The sequence below is a fragment of the Dictyostelium discoideum genome (assembly GCF_000004695.1).
Source record: "Dictyostelium discoideum AX4 chromosome 4 chromosome, whole genome shotgun sequence".
Lineage (NCBI taxonomy): Eukaryota > Evosea > Eumycetozoa > Dictyosteliales > Dictyosteliaceae > Dictyostelium > Dictyostelium discoideum.
In genome coordinates this window covers 1774505-1790934 of record NC_007090.3, presented here as the reverse complement: position 1 = coordinate 1790934, position 16430 = coordinate 1774505, and the positions used below count along the sequence as shown (strand labels likewise).

General features: G+C 23.5%; 5 protein-coding genes across 5 annotated transcripts; 2 read left to right on the top strand and 3 right to left on the bottom strand.

Annotated features, from left to right (window-relative positions):
* Positions 1-848: 848 nt before the first annotated feature.
* DDB_G0284259 (hypothetical protein) lies at positions 849-3785 on the top strand (the record flags this gene model as incomplete). The annotated part of the gene is made up of 3 exons (XM_633590.1): positions 849-1151; positions 1243-1351; positions 1474-3785. The coding sequence occupies 3 exons, from the start codon at positions 849-851 to the stop codon at positions 3783-3785; spliced, it is 2724 nt and encodes a 907-aa protein (XP_638682.1).
* Positions 3786-3853: 68 nt separating this feature from the next.
* Positions 3854-5582, bottom strand: DDB_G0294595 (SET domain-containing protein; the record flags this gene model as incomplete). The annotated part of the gene is made up of 3 exons (XM_001732958.1): positions 3854-4314; positions 4422-4893; positions 4974-5582. The coding sequence occupies 3 exons, from the start codon at positions 5580-5582 to the stop codon at positions 3854-3856; spliced, it is 1542 nt and encodes a 513-aa protein (XP_001733010.1).
* Positions 5583-5757: 175 nt separating this feature from the next.
* Positions 5758-7813, bottom strand: ppil2 (cyclophilin-type peptidylprolyl cis-trans isomerase; the record flags this gene model as incomplete). Its single annotated transcript, XM_001732957.1, has 3 exons — positions 5758-7310; positions 7406-7509; positions 7626-7813. The coding sequence occupies 3 exons, from the start codon at positions 7811-7813 to the stop codon at positions 5758-5760; spliced, it is 1845 nt and encodes a 614-aa protein (XP_001733009.1).
* A 275-nt stretch (positions 7814-8088) lies between these two features.
* Positions 8089-9587, top strand: dph1 (diphthamide biosynthesis protein 1; the record flags this gene model as incomplete). Its single annotated transcript, XM_633588.1, has 2 exons — positions 8089-8350; positions 8431-9587. The coding sequence occupies 2 exons, from the start codon at positions 8089-8091 to the stop codon at positions 9585-9587; spliced, it is 1419 nt and encodes a 472-aa protein (XP_638680.1).
* A 572-nt stretch (positions 9588-10159) lies between these two features.
* DDB_G0284255 (hypothetical protein) lies at positions 10160-13033 on the bottom strand (the record flags this gene model as incomplete). The annotated part of the gene is made up of 1 exon (XM_633587.1): positions 10160-13033. The coding sequence occupies one exon, from the start codon at positions 13031-13033 to the stop codon at positions 10160-10162; it is 2874 nt and encodes a 957-aa protein (XP_638679.1).
* Positions 13034-16430: the final 3397 nt, after the last annotated feature.

Here is a 16430-nt window from a genome sequence, read left to right as displayed (position 1 = left end):
TATTATTAATATAAAATATATTTTTAATTTTTTTATTATTTTTTATTTCAGAAATTTTAAAAGAAAAAAAAAAAAAAAAAACTACGTGGTAATTTTCATCGAAATCCATTCCGATTTAAATTTTTTTTTTTTTTTTTTTTTTTTTTTTTTTTTTCTTTTAAAATTTCTGGTGTTGATAAAAATATTAATATTTAAAATCTTATTAATATTTATTTAATATCGATATTTTTTTAAGTTATTTTTAGAATATTTCCTCATATGGATATTTTCTATATTAGAAAATACTAAAAATAATTTTAATTTTATAAAAAAAAAAAAAAAAAAATTTTATTGATAATATCATTTTGTTTTTTGGGTGTTCTATTCATACCAAATTCTTTTTTTTAAGTATGACTCAAATTTGAATATTTCTATCAAAAGGTATTTTAAAAAAAAAAATACAAAAAAAAAAAAAAATAAAATTTTTATTTGATTAGTTTGTGGAAAAAAAAAAAAAATTTAATTGGTCACGTTTTTTGATTTTAATTCCGAGTGTTGAAGTGTTTTTATTTTTTATCCGACTGGTCAAAAAAATAATAAAAAAAAAAAGCATTTTTTCACAATTTTTTTGTAACATCAGCATTTTTTCACAATTTTTTTTTTTTTTTGCTTTTTTTAATTTTATTTATTATAATAATTTTTTAATTGCTTTTTAATTGTTTATTGTTTATTTTTTATTTTTTAATTAATTATTTCATAATTTCATAATTTTTTAATTTTTTTAAAAAAAAAAAGCAAAAAGCAAAAAAGCAAAGATTTGGTATAATAAAAAAAAAAAGAGAAAAAGAAACAAAAAAAAAAAAAAAAAAATGGCAAACTTTATTAGATTCAAAGTTAACTATTTCACAAGATTAGGACAAGAGTTATATGTATCAGGATCAACTGAACCATTAGGAAATTGGGATGAATCAAAAGCCACCAAATTAACCTACTGCGATAATGGAGATTGGGAAACTTTAATTCAATTTCCAGCATCAAACAATAAAGTAGATTATAAATACTTTGTTATGGATACTAATGGTGAAAAGATTTGGGAGAGTGGTTCAAACCGTACCTTTAATTTAAATGATTTAAATTCAAATTATATTCATGAATTTAGAGATACTTATCAAGTAAGTTTTTTTTTTTTTTTTTTTTTTTTTTTTAAAAAATAAATTAAAACTCTATTACTAATCAATTTCACTTTAAATAATAAAATAATAGAGTCCAACATCAGCTGAAAATACTTATTTGAATTCTTCATTCTTTAGAGAAGTACTCTTTGGAAGAGAAAATCCAACTCAATATTCTTTAATTAAACAAACTCAAGCTGGTATGTAGTAATTAATTTGATTAAAAAAAATAATTAATTATTAATATTAACATTTCTTTTTTTTTTTTTTTTTTTTTTTTTTTTTTTTTTTTTTTTTTTTTTTTTATATTAAATTTTTAAAGATAAAGTTATAATTCATTTCCAAGTTAAATCAACATATGTACCACCAAATCATTCAATTTATATTGTTGGTAGTAATACACAATTAGGTAATTGGAGAACAGATAGAGCAGTTAAATTAAGTGATGAAAGTTATCCAATTTGGAAAGTTGATTTAGAGTTTTCAAAAGATCAATTACCATTCTCTTATAAATATATTATTGCCGATAAGATTAAATCAGTTGTTCATTGGGAATATGGTAATGATAGATGGTTCACAGCAAGTGCCACTCATGCAAGTGAATATTCAAGTACCACCAATGAGGATCGTGATTTCTTCTTTAACGATGGTGAATTTAAGGATAGTCAATTATTAAGAAGCGCAGGTGTTGCAGTACCAATCTTCTCATTAAGAAGTAAACAAGGTTTAGGTATTGGTGAATTCAACGATTTACATCAATTGGTGGATTGGTCACATCAATCAGGACTTCATATGATTCAAATATTGCCAATCAATGATACCACCGTCTATTATACATGGAGAGATAGTTATCCATATAGTTCTGTATCGGTTTATGCACTTCATCCAATTTATATTCACATTGATTCAATAACCAAGGATCCAAAGATATTGGCTCAAGTAAATGAACATCGTGAAAAATTAAATAAATTAACAACTGTAGACTATGAAGCCGTTATGAATTTGAAATCAAAATTATTACGTGAAATCTATTCAAAAGAAAAGGCATCATTGGATGGAAACAAAGAGTTTTTACAATTTGTAAAGGATAGTGAAGATTGGATTAAAGCTTACGCTTTGTATAGTGTCTTACGTGACACCTATAAGAGTGGAGATTTCGATCAATGGCCAGTCTATAGTAGTATCACTCCTGAAGACATTGAAAAGGAATCCAAACCAAACTCAAAATACTATGATGATATGCGTTATTATTATTTCGTTCAATTCCATCTTCACAATCAATTGCTAGCCGCTTCAAAATATGCATCAGCTAAAAGAATCGGTTTAAAAGGTGATTTACCAATTGGTGTCAATAGAGTATCAGTTGATGCTTGGGTATCACCACATTTATTCCGTATGAATATGTCAACTGGTGCACCACCTGATGCTTTCGCTGATGATGGTCAAAATTGGGGTTTCCCAACTTACAATTGGGAAGTCATGAAAAAGGATGGCTATGCTTGGTGGCGTTCACGTTTGGGTCAAATGTCAAAATATTTCCATGCATTTAGAATCGATCATATCTTGGGTTTCTTTAGAATTTGGGAGATTCCAACCACTTGTGTCACTGGTTTATTGGGTAAATTCAATCCATCATTACCATTGTGGAGAAGTGAACTTCAAAACAATGGTCTTTGGGATATCGATCGTTTAACTCAACCATACATTCGTTATCATACTCTTAGAGAGTTATTTGGTGAATACGCCGATTCTGTCGCAACTAAATTCCTCGTTGAATATTCAAGCAATTGTTTCAATATGAAACCAGAGTTTGCCACTGAGCGTCTCATTGAAAAGAATCTCAATGAAGAGGATGCAATGTATAAATCTGGTCTCTTTAAATTGGTTCAAAATGTAAGTCTCTTGGCCGATGCAGAGGATGAAAATCGTTTCTATCCAAGAATTGAAATCACCAAAACTAGCAATTTCAATGAACTCTCTGATGATATCAAGACCATTCTCCATCGTTTATACATCTCTTACTACTATGAAAGACAAGAGGAACTTTGGGCACAAATTGCTCTTCAACGTTTACCTTTGATTAAAGGTTGCACAAAGATGTTGGTTTGTGGTGAAGATTTAGGTATGGTTCCAAAATGTGTTGAGCCTGTACTCAACGATTTAGGTATCCTTGGTTTAAGAATTCAACGTATGCCTTCCGATTCAAATAAAGATTTCTATCATCCAAATGAATATTCCTATCTCACTGTAAATACTACCTCATCTCATGATATGAGTACCTTGAGAGGTTGGTGGGAAGAAGATAGAGCTCGTTCTCAAGTTTTCTACAATAAAATCTTGGGAATGTTTGGTGATGCTCCTTACTTTTGTGAACCTTATGTTAGTGAGGCCGTTATCACTCAACATTTACATTCTCAATCTATGATTTCAATCTTTCCAATTCAAGATTGGTTCGGTATCTCTAGTGAATATGGTAGCAGAGATCCAAAAGAAGAAAAGATTAATGAACCTTCAAATCCAATGCATTATTGGAGATATCGTATGCATATCAATTTAGAAACCTTGGTTAACGATCATGATTTCAGTAAAAATATTCAAAGATTAATTTTATCTTCAAATCGTAATTTAGATTAAACAATCTAAAAATAATAATAAATAATAATAATAAATAATAATTTATTTTTGTTTTAAAATATTTTTTTCTATTCTTTATTTTTACATTTTTTACAATTACAATTAAATGAATAATTTTCTTTTAATAATTTTTGTCTTTGACTAAATGGTAAATCTTCATTAATATAACTAATATTTATTTCTTGACCTTTTTTCAATTGCATTTTTGGTGTTGGATAAATTGTCATTGAATGATCATTTTTACTAAATGAACAAAAAACATTTGGTTCGCAAGAGTGATTAATTGAATTGATAACTCTATATAATCCTACTCCTTTAATTGAAATGGTTGGTAATTTATTTTTTTCTAAAAATTCACCAATGGAATCGATTTCAATCACCTCATCACCAATCTTTATATTAGTTTCTTTAATTCCTGCTTTTGAAACTTTATTATCAATTAATTCTTCTAAAATTGATAATGGTTGTACATCTGATGAATTTAATTTTAAAATCGAATTAAATTGGTAATATCTTTCTTTATTAATTACTAAAATAAATAATCAAACAAATTAATATATTTAAAGAATAGAATAGAATGGAATTGAATAGAATAAACAAATAAATAATAGTTTTAAAAAAAAATGTATACATTACATTGATTAAAAATAATTTCATCATTTTTTTCTTTTAAAATTGATTTAAAAATATCAATTATAAAAGCATATGCAATTAATTGATCATCTGATAATATTGAATCAGACAAATCATATTGAAAAGATGTAAATGGTGATAATGAATCTTCTAATGATTTTTTATTATTTTTTAAATCATTTAAAACAATTGCCAACATTTTCATAATTACAAGTGGGAATATTTGATTTTTAATACGACAAAATCCATATAGTTTCAAAATGAGATCATAGTTTGGACAGAGTAAATTATGATACTGTTTCCATGCTTCATTTTTACAATTTTCTGAACAATATACTTCAAATTTACAATTCTTATCACAGGTAAATGATGGTTTTTCAATAAATAATTCTTTTTGTTTTTTCATTTTCTCACCATAACATGATTCATTTACAAATATAGATTTTAAACAATGAAAACAACTTTTATAATTTTCCTTTTTTAATTTTAAAAAAAAAACAAATTTTAGTATAATTATCACTAAAATAATAATAATAATAAAAAAAGTTTACTTACATCAAAATAAAGTGAAGATAAATTTGAAACTAAAGGATTTTCAGATATTAATGGTTGATTATAATTTGTTATATCTTTTATTAAGAAAACACTTTTTCCAAGGTTTGCATTAATATAATCAACTTTAACATTGGCGTTGATAGAATTTGAAAATGTTTCAGATTGGGAAATAATATCTTTTGAATATCTGTTGGATATTAAAAGTTTTTGAATATTATCAATTTCTTTTGTAATTAAATTTATATCAATGTTATTTGAATTTGAAGAAGTGGTGGTATTGTTGTTGTTGGTTGAATTATAAAATCTATTATAAATTATATATAAAGATCTTAATGATTCATCTAATCTATTAAATTGTTTTAATGCCATTGAATATCTATAATGAGCTTTATCCCATTGTGGGTTAATTTTAATTGCTTCTTTAGAGTCTTCTAAAGAATTTTCATATTCTTTTTTTTGAAAATATGCTAATGATCTATTTGTATATGATTGATAATCTGATGGGTCAAATTCTATTGCTTTATTATAATTTTCAATTGCTAAATTTAATCTTTTTTCTTTAAAGAATTTATTTCCAATCTCTCTCAATGATGTTGTTGTTTCTGTCATGATCAGTTCCTTTTTTTAAAAAATCACAATAAAAAAAATAAAAAAAAATGAAAAATGAAATTTCAAAAAATGGTCAATTTTTTTTTTTTTTTTGTTGGCCTCAATTTTTATTTGTAAATATTGTTTAAAAAAAAAAAAAAAAAAAAAGTAAATTAAATTAAATTATTAAATTTTCTCACCAATTTGAGAAATTACCAAATGAACCACCAGTTGTTTTTGATTTTTTTTGTAATTGTTCTTGAATTAAAGATTCTTTTAAAGAATTATTTTTTGGAGGTGGTAAATTATTTAATCTTTTACCTAATGAAGTTGTGGCAGTGGTAGTAGTATTGGTATTGGATGTTGGTAAATATTTACCAACATCTTTTGAAGGATTTAAAACTTTTTGTTGTGGTGTTGGATTACTATACCAAGAGGAGATTTGATTACCTTCAATATCTTTATCAATTTGTTGAGGTAATTGTTTCTTTTCTCTTTCTTTTTTCTCTTGTTTTAATTTATCTTCAAATTGTTCTTCATCCAAAGAATTGAAAGGATTTTCAAAGATATTGATAGCATTTATTTTGATAGTATGATTTGGACGATCATCAGATTCATTGGTTTTAACCATTTCCATAGTTTTCAAAACCTCTAAACCACCAACCACTTTACCAAATATTGTATGTTTTCTTTCCAAATGTGGTAAATCCGATCTGAGGGTGATGAAAAATTGTGAACCATTTGTATTTGTACCAGAATTTGCCATACAAAGTAAACCACGTTCATTGTATTTCAATAGAGGTGAGAACTCATCTTTGAATGGTTTTCCCCAAACTGATTGACCACCAGAACCTGTACCAGATGGATCACCACCTTGGATCATAAAATTCTTTATTAACCTATGAAATGTTACACCATTATAATAACCATTTTCACTTAATGATAAAAAGTTTTCACATGCCTTTGGTGCTAAATCACAATGTAACTGAATGTTTAAATCACCAAGATTGGTTTTCAATTGAAGGTAACCCTTCTTCTTGGTTTTCTTTCCCGCTGTTAATGATGGATGTTCCTCTTCAAATTGTTTCTTTGTAAAACCTGTACTCGTAAAAGAGGGTGCTTGTACAGCATGTTTCTTTATTGCATCCTCTTTCTCTTGTTTCTCTTTTTTAAACTTTTCAAACATTATCTTTTTTTTCTCTTCCTCTGTCATTAATTTCTTTTCTTGTTCTTCCTCTTGTTTCTCTAATTTCACTTTTAATGCTTTCTCTTTCTCTTTATCTGATAATAATATACCTTTTTCTTTCATCTCTTTAAATATTCTCGATGTTGCTTCATTTGTATTAACATTTTCATTATCTTCATTTTTTATATTATAATTATTATTATTATTATTATTATTATTATTATTATTATTATTATTATTATTATTATTATTATTATTATTATTATTATTATTATTATTATTTGAGATTGAATTTTGATCATATGTTTTTGAAAAATCTATACCTTCTTTAACAAAATGAAAATTACTAATATTATTTTTATTTGCTCTGTTTTCAGGATCTTGAATTGTAATTATATCATTCTTTGTAAATGGTTTATCACTTAATAAATCAATCCAATTTTTAGCTTCAATATTTAATTTATTAACTGCTTCATAACTATAAACATTTCCTGTTGTTTTAATACAAACTATATGAGTGAAATCTGTAAATACTTTATTTAAAATTGGACAATGATATTCATCTATTTTTAATATAAAATAAATAGAAAAAATTAAAAAATTAATAAAATTATTTTCTTCATTAAATTGTATTTATATTTATTATGTTTATATTTACCATTTTCATTTTTAGAAAACGTGATTGGAAAATAATCTTTCATTGTAGATGGTTTATTTGTAATAGGATCTTTTCCATGTTTTTTTATATATGGCATTAAATATCTTTTTTTTTTTTTTTTTTTTTTTTTTAAAAAAGTAATTATTAGTGTTTGACAATTGTTTTTATTTTATTTGTATTATTATTATTTCTATTATATAAATATATAATTTTTACATACACTAAATCAAATAAATTACCATTTTCATTTGACATTGGGTCATCTAAATGTTGTAATGATAATGAACAACAATAAAACGGTAATGGTCTAAATGCATTCTTTTTTTCACCATCTTTTTTACCACCAAAATCATGAATCCATTCGGTTTTAGTTATATATAATTTGTTATGTGATTTACTTCGACCCATTAAAAAATTTTATTTATTATCTTTTTTTTTTTTTATCTATTTGTATATTGAATTTTAAAAAAAAAAAAAAAAAAAAAAAAATTTTTGTTTAAAAATAAAAAATTAATTAAAAAAATTGAAAAAAACTAATTTTTATTTTTTATTTTTTTAATTTTTATTTTTTTTTATTTCCCAAAAAACGAAATAATCGTTTTAATTAAAAAAAAAAAAAAAAAAAAAAATCATCATTTATTTTTGGAAATATCATTTCATAATAAACAAATAATAAAAAAAAAATGTCAGATAGTAATAATATTGAAGATAATGTAGTTATCAATACTATAACCAATACAGATACAAATGATACAACACCACCAACTACAGATACAAATACAACACCATCAGTAACCTTAAAAAGAAGGTTTGTTGGTAAAAAAAAGATAGCAGCACAACAACAACAACAAAATGAAAATATTGATAATGTAACAACAACAAAGACAACAACAACAACAACAACAACAACAACACCTATTACAAAAGATATAGTAACAACAGAGAGTAAATATTATATGTATATGTATATCGATTTAAATTAAATAATAATAAATTAATTATTTTTTTATTTTTAAAAAAAATAGAAAAAGTTAAAGTATTTGGTAGAGGATTAGCAATGGCAGCACAACAAATACCAGATGAGATTATGAATGATAAAGAATTAAATTTAGCAGTTAAAATATTACCAAGTAATTATAATTTTGAAATATTTAAAACCATTTGGAGAATTAAACAAGCATCAGCTAAAAGAGTGGCATTACAATTTCCAGAAGGTTTATTAATGTATAGTTGTATCATATCGGATATCATTGAAAAGTTTGCATCGGTTGAAACCATTATAATGGGTGATGTTACCTATGGGGCATGTTGTGTCGATGATTACACAGCCAGATCGTTGGGTGCCGATTTTATGGTACATTACGGTCACTCTTGTTTAATACCCATCGACGTTAGTGAGATTAAAATGTTATATGTTTTCGTTGATATTCAATTCGATCTTCAACATTTCATTGAAACACTTAAATTCAATTTTAAACAAACTCAAAAATTAATCATGGTATCAACTATCCAATTCTCTGCATCGCTTCAATCATCAAGGGAGCCTTTGTCAGAGTACTTTTCAAATATATTCATACCACAAGAGAAACCACTATCACCTGGTGAAATATTGGGTTGCACTTCCCCAAAAATTAAATTCACCTCACCAGATGGAGACGAGGAAAACAATGAAATCGTGATTTATTTAGGCGATGGTAGATTTCATTTAGAGTCCATCATGATTTCAAATCCACATGTCAAATCCTACAGATATGATCCATACAGTAAGGTATTCTCATTGGAGAAATATGATTTCCAAGAGATGTATAAAATTAGAAGGGATGCAATTGAAACTGCATCAAAAGCAACCAAATTTGGTATTATTTTAGGCACATTAGGTAGACAAGGTTCACCAAAGATTTTGGATCATTTAGAACAACTCTTAAAATCAAATGGTAAACATTATACCACAGTTTTACTCTCTGAAATTTTCCCTGCAAAATTAGATATGTTCTCTGATATTGAATCTTGGATACAAATTGCATGTCCACGTTTATCAATTGACTGGGGTTACGCTTTCACTACACCTTTATTAAATCCTTATGAAGCTGAAGTTTGTTTAGGTGGTATCAATTGGCAATCAGTTTATCCAATGGATTTTTATTCAAAAGAAGGTGGTAAATGGACAAATTATTCAAAATAAATTCAAAATAAATTTAAAATAATAATAATAATAATAAGTTTATAAAACAACGTGGTTTATTTATTTTTTAAAAAATGATAATTTATTTTATTTTTATTTTTTTTTTTTTATTTACAATTTTCTTTTTTTCTTTTTTTTTTTTTTCTTTTTTTATATTTCTTTTTTTTTTTTTTTCCTAATTTTTAAATGATTTTCATACAATTGTATATATAAATATATAATTGTTGAATTCTTGGGTTGGAAATTGATATTTTTTTTTTTTTTTTTTTCCATTGTAAAATTGAATAAAAAAAAAAAAAAAAAAAAAGAAAAGTTGATTACTCCAATTCTTTTTAATATTTCTTTTTACCAATTAATCCATTTTAATATTCTTTTTTTCTTTTTTTTTTTTTTTCTTTTTTTTTTTCTTTTTTTTTTTCTTTTTTTTTTTTTTTTTTTTTTTTTTTTTTTTTTAAAAAAAGTACATATATACATATATACAACGTTATTAATATTATTAATTATATTATTACAATTTTTTTGTTTTTTTTTTTTTTTTTTTCTTTCCAAAGAAAAAAAAAAATTTACAAAATTTAAAAATCACTTTGACTTAAATCCATAAGTGATTTGACAACCATTTCATCCTCCTTATTCTTTGATTTATTATTGTTATTGTTATTATTGTTGCTATTATTATTATTATTGAATGTAGCAATTGAAGAGGATGAAGATGATAATGGTACTGCAGATGAGGAGGAGGAGGAGGAGGATGAAAATGGTACTACAGATGAAAATGAAAATGGTGATGAAGTTGGAGTTAATGGTTTCTTTGGTGATCTAAATTCCCATTGAATTTCATTATTTCTAAATAATGGTTTTGGAAGAATAGTATAACGATTTGATTCAGATGATGATGATGGTGATAATGGTGAAGTATTTGCAGATGATGGTGAGGAGGATGATAAAGATTGTTGTGAGCTTGATGAAATTGATGGTGAATTCATTGAAAGTGTTGATAAAATAATTGGTGATGTAATTAAAGATTGAGTTGATTGTGATAGTGGTGACATTGGTGTAGATGCAGCGGCGTTACTCGATGAGGATGATGATGAGGAAGATGAGGAAGATTGATTAATTGATGCATTTAAATTACCATATGATCTTGAAGTTTTTAATGGTGAAGTTGGAGATGATGGTACAGCTGAGAAATCACTTGAACCATTTGGAGAGAGTAATAATTGAGATGAGGTTGGTGTTGTGAGAATTGAACAAAGATTATCACCAGCAATTAAAGAATCAACCTTACCCTTACTCTTACTATCAGTTATACTAATGATACCGCTATCTCTACCACTGCTATTTAAGTGGTGAGATGAAAATGATGGTGATGAGGAGAATGCATTGATTTTATGTGATGTTGGTGTACATGGTTCTGAATGAGTATTAATTAAATTGGTATTGTTAATATTATTGCTATTGCTATTGTTGTTATTATTACCATTTTCGCTTGCTCTATTTGGACTACCATTAACTTTAACTTGTAATTTTCTTTTAAATTTTTGTGAATTATCATTATTACCATTCTCACTTGATCTATTTGGACTACCAAATGGTTGTGATGATTGAGTTAATGGTGATTGACAAATTGGTGTACTCGATGCGCTACCATTAGAATTATTATTATTTGAATTATTATTGTTATTATTATGAATATTATTTGATAATAGTGGTGAAAAATTATTTGATGAAGTTGTTGGTGAGGATGGTGAAGAATGTGATCTTCTAATTTGAGTTTGTGGACTACCACCATTATTGTTGTTGTTATTATTATTATTATTATTATAAGAGTTTGGAATTAAAGCAACAAGATCAGGTTTAATTTGGTCATTTTTTCTTTCATGCTTTGCAATATGTCTTGAAAAGTTTGTAAGCATACGAAGATTACATCCATCAAAGAAACAAAGGTATTTACCTTGAGAATCTTGTCTGAATAAATTTAAACCATAACGAATCATTTGATTTCTTAATTGAACACCTCTTTGTGATGGTTTAATTGGAGTTGTGAATTCTTCTTCACCCTCATCAATTGGATTTGAATCACGTAATTCACCAGCTTCAGCATCCAATCTTCTATGCCATCTTAAATGTGATGAAAGGTTACCTTTGTTACCTTTAATGGTTTTATTACAAGTTGGATATGGACATGAATAAGTACCATCGGCATTTTGCTTAACAGATTCAGATTTAATTTTATAATCTAATGTTGGGAATGGTCTTGATGGTGTACCTGGATTACTCTTTGGTGATGCCATTGGTGTTGTATTTGTACTTGGTACGTGGTGATTATGATGACTATGGTGATTATGGCCATTATTATTACTTCCTGGACCATAAACTTGTTGTTGGTAATTGAAAATTTGTAATTTTGCATTCACACCAGCACCATTACCAGTTGCATTACTAGTTGCAGGATTAATGTTTTTATTACTTGATGATGATGTACCATTTGAACCTTTCATTTCATCGAATCTTGAAGAGAATCCAAATTTTATACTATTGGCAGTTTCTTCATCTTCATCATCTTCATCTTCATCATATTCATCATCTTCATCACCATCAACATATTCTTCTTCACAATCAGATTCCATATTTGCAACTTCTTGATCTGATCCAAATTTTTTATTATTATTATTATTATTATTATTGTGATTGTTGTTGTTGTTGTTGTTGTTGTTGTTGTTGTTGTTGTTGTTGTTTGTAGTATTACAAATATTATTATTATTAGTATTTGTATTAGTATTATTATTTACAGACCAGGATGAATGGGATTGTTGTTGTTGTTGCTGTTGCTGTTGTTGTTGTTGTTGTTGTTGTTGTTGTTGTTGTTGTTGTTGTTGTTGTTGTTGTTGTCCGAGTGCATTTAATTTATTACTTAGGGCTTGCTCAAAATTATTATTATTATTTCCATTTAATTTTTTAGCAAATGTTGGAGATGTCATTATTGTATTGTTGCTTTTATTTGTGATTGGACTGTTATTATTTGAGTTTGAAATGACTTCAAAATCATCACAAGATGATTTAAACTTTTTTTGTGGTGATGATGGTTGAGAGTCAATTTCAAGACTATCATCGTCACCATCTAAATTATTTTCGATTGGTTTAATATTATTATTACTTGTATTTATCATGTTTTTATTATTGTTAATATAATTATTATTATTATTATTATTATTATTATTATTATTATTATTATTATTATTATTATTATTATTATTATTATTATTATTATTATTATTATTATTATTATTATTATTATTATTATTATTATTTAATCTATTTGGAGAGCCAATTATTATTTTATCAAAAGTTTTAAGTTCTTGGATTTCATTAACGGCAACTTCTTCGTCATCCATTGAATTTGTTGATGAGGTTGAATTATTTAAAATACTTACAATTCTGTGAACCATTTTATTATTTAATTTTATTTTATTATTAAAATTTTATTAGTTTGTAATTGGTTTTGTTTATATATTTATTATTTATTTTTTTTTTTTCTTTTTTTTTTTTTCTTTTTTTTTTTTTTTTTTTTTTTTTTTGGAATTTTAATAATAATGTGTGTATGATTGAATTGAGAAATTTTTTGTTGTAATATTACTATTATTTTAAATAAATAATTTTTAAAATCATAAAAATAAAATAAAAAATAAATTAATAAATAAATTAATTAATTAATTAAATTAATAAATAAATAAATAAATAAATAAATAAATAAATAAATAAATAGATAATTTAGTTGATTAAAACAATGTGATTAAGATTTATGAATTTAGAAATTAAAAAAAATATAAAATAAATCAATAAATAAAGAAATAATTAGATGAAATAATTTTTAAAAAAAAAAATAACAAATAAAATAAATTAAAAATAATGGTGAGGTGTTTTTTTGAAATGATTTCTAATAAAACAGTTTTTTTTTTTTTTATTAATAAAAAAAAAAAAAAAAAAAAATGTATAAAAAAAGAAAGGGTGGGTTTAAAGTGGGTTGTTATGGTGATATAATTTCAAAACACACAAACACACACAATGGTAATAATTATTTTTGAGAATTTAATTTGAAAAATTGGAACCATAGGTATTTTTTTTTAAAATATAAAAAAAATAAAAAAAAAAAAAATAAAAATTAAAAACAATGAATGGTTTGAATGGGTTTCTATCAAATAAAAAAAAAAAAAAAAAAAATATTTAAAAAAAAATAAATTTAAAAATAGAATTCTGGCACCAGTTTATTAAAAAAAAAATAAAAAAACTTTCATCGATCTACTTGTTTGAGATACAACACACACACACACACACACAAAAAAAAAACTATTTGGATTGAGTGTTGGTGAGTGGGGGTGTGGATTTTTTAATTTTTTTTTTTTTTTTTTAAATTTTAAAGTTACAAATCAAATATAAAGCTGTGAAAAAACACAAACGGTTTTAAAATTTTAAGAATGTTGTTATTTTTAATCACACTTTATAAACTAAGAAAACACAATTTTACATCGCCAATATTGACGCAACAATGAAAAACACAATTTAAAGGGGTCGATAGTGGAATGATGTGATAAATATTGCTACACACACTCACACACAGAAAAAAGTGTGTGATATTATTGTGTGCGATGATAAAAAAGCCGAGTTGGCATGGATATAGAATTTTCTCATAATTTGAAAAGGTAAGATTTTTTTTTTTTTTTTTTGTGGGTTTTATTATTATACATAAAATTGTAATCCATAAAAAAAAAAAAATAGAATAAAATAAAATCCAAAAAAAAACAATGGAAAAAAACAATGGAAAAAATGGAAAAAATTCTAATAATAATTTTTTGGTGTGAAAAATGTCAATGGAAAAAGGAAAAAATAAATAAAAATGTGTTAAATTACCTTTAAATTAATTGACCAATAATATTGAAATAATTTTTTTTTTTTTTTTTTTTTTAAATAATAATAATAATAATAATAATAATAATAATAATAATAATAATAATAATATGTCTATAATTGATACACTGTATAAATAAAGAAAAATAAATTAATAAATATATACTATTTTTTTTTTTTTGATTGATTTTTTTTTTTTTTTTATTGTGATTTTTTTTTTTTTTAATTTTTTAACAATAATTAAAAAAAAAAAAAAAAAATAATAATAATAATAATAGTATTGATAATTTAAAAAAATTTAAAGGGAGTGGAAGGTGTTGATGATGAGGGGTAATGGGAAAAATTGGCATTGGATGCAATTTTTATTTTTATTTTTTTAATAAAAAAAAAAAAGGTCAAAATAAAAAAAACATTTGTTTGCATATTTACACCAAAAATAAAAATGTTAATGGGCTTCCAAATTACAGAATAAAAGACAACAATGTAAATGACAACATATATTGCAATATCTAAGTTTTAAAAAAAAATTCAATAAGAACTTTTTTGAATTTTGATTAAAAAATATAAAAAAATATATAAAAAAAAAAATCATTCCAATATTGAGGTCATTGCAACTTTAATTTTTTTTTTTAATTTTTTTTTTTTTTCTTTTCTTTTTTTTTTTTTTTTTTTTTTTTTTGTAATTTTGCTAATTTCACATCGGTGAGATTTCGTCCAGTGTAATGAGTGGGTGTGGAAAAAATAAAAATTTTCAAACAAAAAAAATAATACCTTTTGTATTTTTTAAGGTATGATTAAATTTTTTTTTTTTTTTAACAAATTTTTTAAAATTAAAATAAATAAATAAATAAATAAATAATGCAAAGAGTGATACTATTTAATAAAAAAAAACATATTTTTTTTTTTTAAAAACAATTTCTTTTTTTTTTTTTTTTTTTTTTTTTTTTTTTTAAATTAATTAATGAAAATAAATTTTGGCAACAATTGGAATGTGATTTTTAATTGAAAAAAAAAAAAAAATCTTTCTATAAATATCCAATAATCAAAATTTACAAAAAAAATTAAAAATTAAAAATATCTGTTTTTTTTTTTTTTTTTTTTTTTTGAATTTGCAATGAATTGTTGATTGGTTGGGCGAGATTAATAAATTTTGAAAAATTAAAAAAAAAAAAAAAAACCATGCAATGAATCGAAGGAGTTAAATAGTTTTTCTGTGTTTGGGAAAATTTAGAGGATATGAAAAAAAAAAAAAAAAAAAAAATTTTAAATAAACCAAACAGTCTAAGGGTTTAATAATCGTTATAAACTACACTAGTTATGGTTTGTAGTTTTTGATTTTTTTTTTTTTTTTTTTTTTTTTTTTTTTTTTTTATGGTTCGATGTAAAAAAAAAAATTAAAAAATAATAGAGATAAAAAGTGAGATAGGAAAAAAAGTAGAAAGAGCAAAAAAAAAATAATAAATAAAAAAATAAAAAAAAAAAAAAATAATTACAACTAAATTATTAAGTTAAATTTACAAATTAAAAAATAAAAAAATTAAAAAAAAAAAAAAATAAAAAAATTGATGTGGTATTTATGATAATGATAAAAATTATTTGTTTTAAAGGGATTAAAAAAGAAATTTTTTTTTTTTTTTTTTTTTTTTTTTTTTAATTACCTTTGAGATTTTCTTTTTTAAAGATTGTGATTTTAATTACTTAATAATCTAAATTGGGAAAAAAAAAAATAAAAATAAAGGAGGAGGGAGCACTAAGCTATTTTATATAATTTTTTTTTTTTTTTTTAAGTAAGTGGAAAAAATTCATATGAACAAAAAATACAATAGATTTATGAATGAGAATGGTTTGGTGATGTATCAATAAATAAAACTTGCGCAAATGTTTTTATCTGTTTTCAAAAAAAAAAAAAAAATAAAAAATTAAAAAAAAAAATTTAAAATA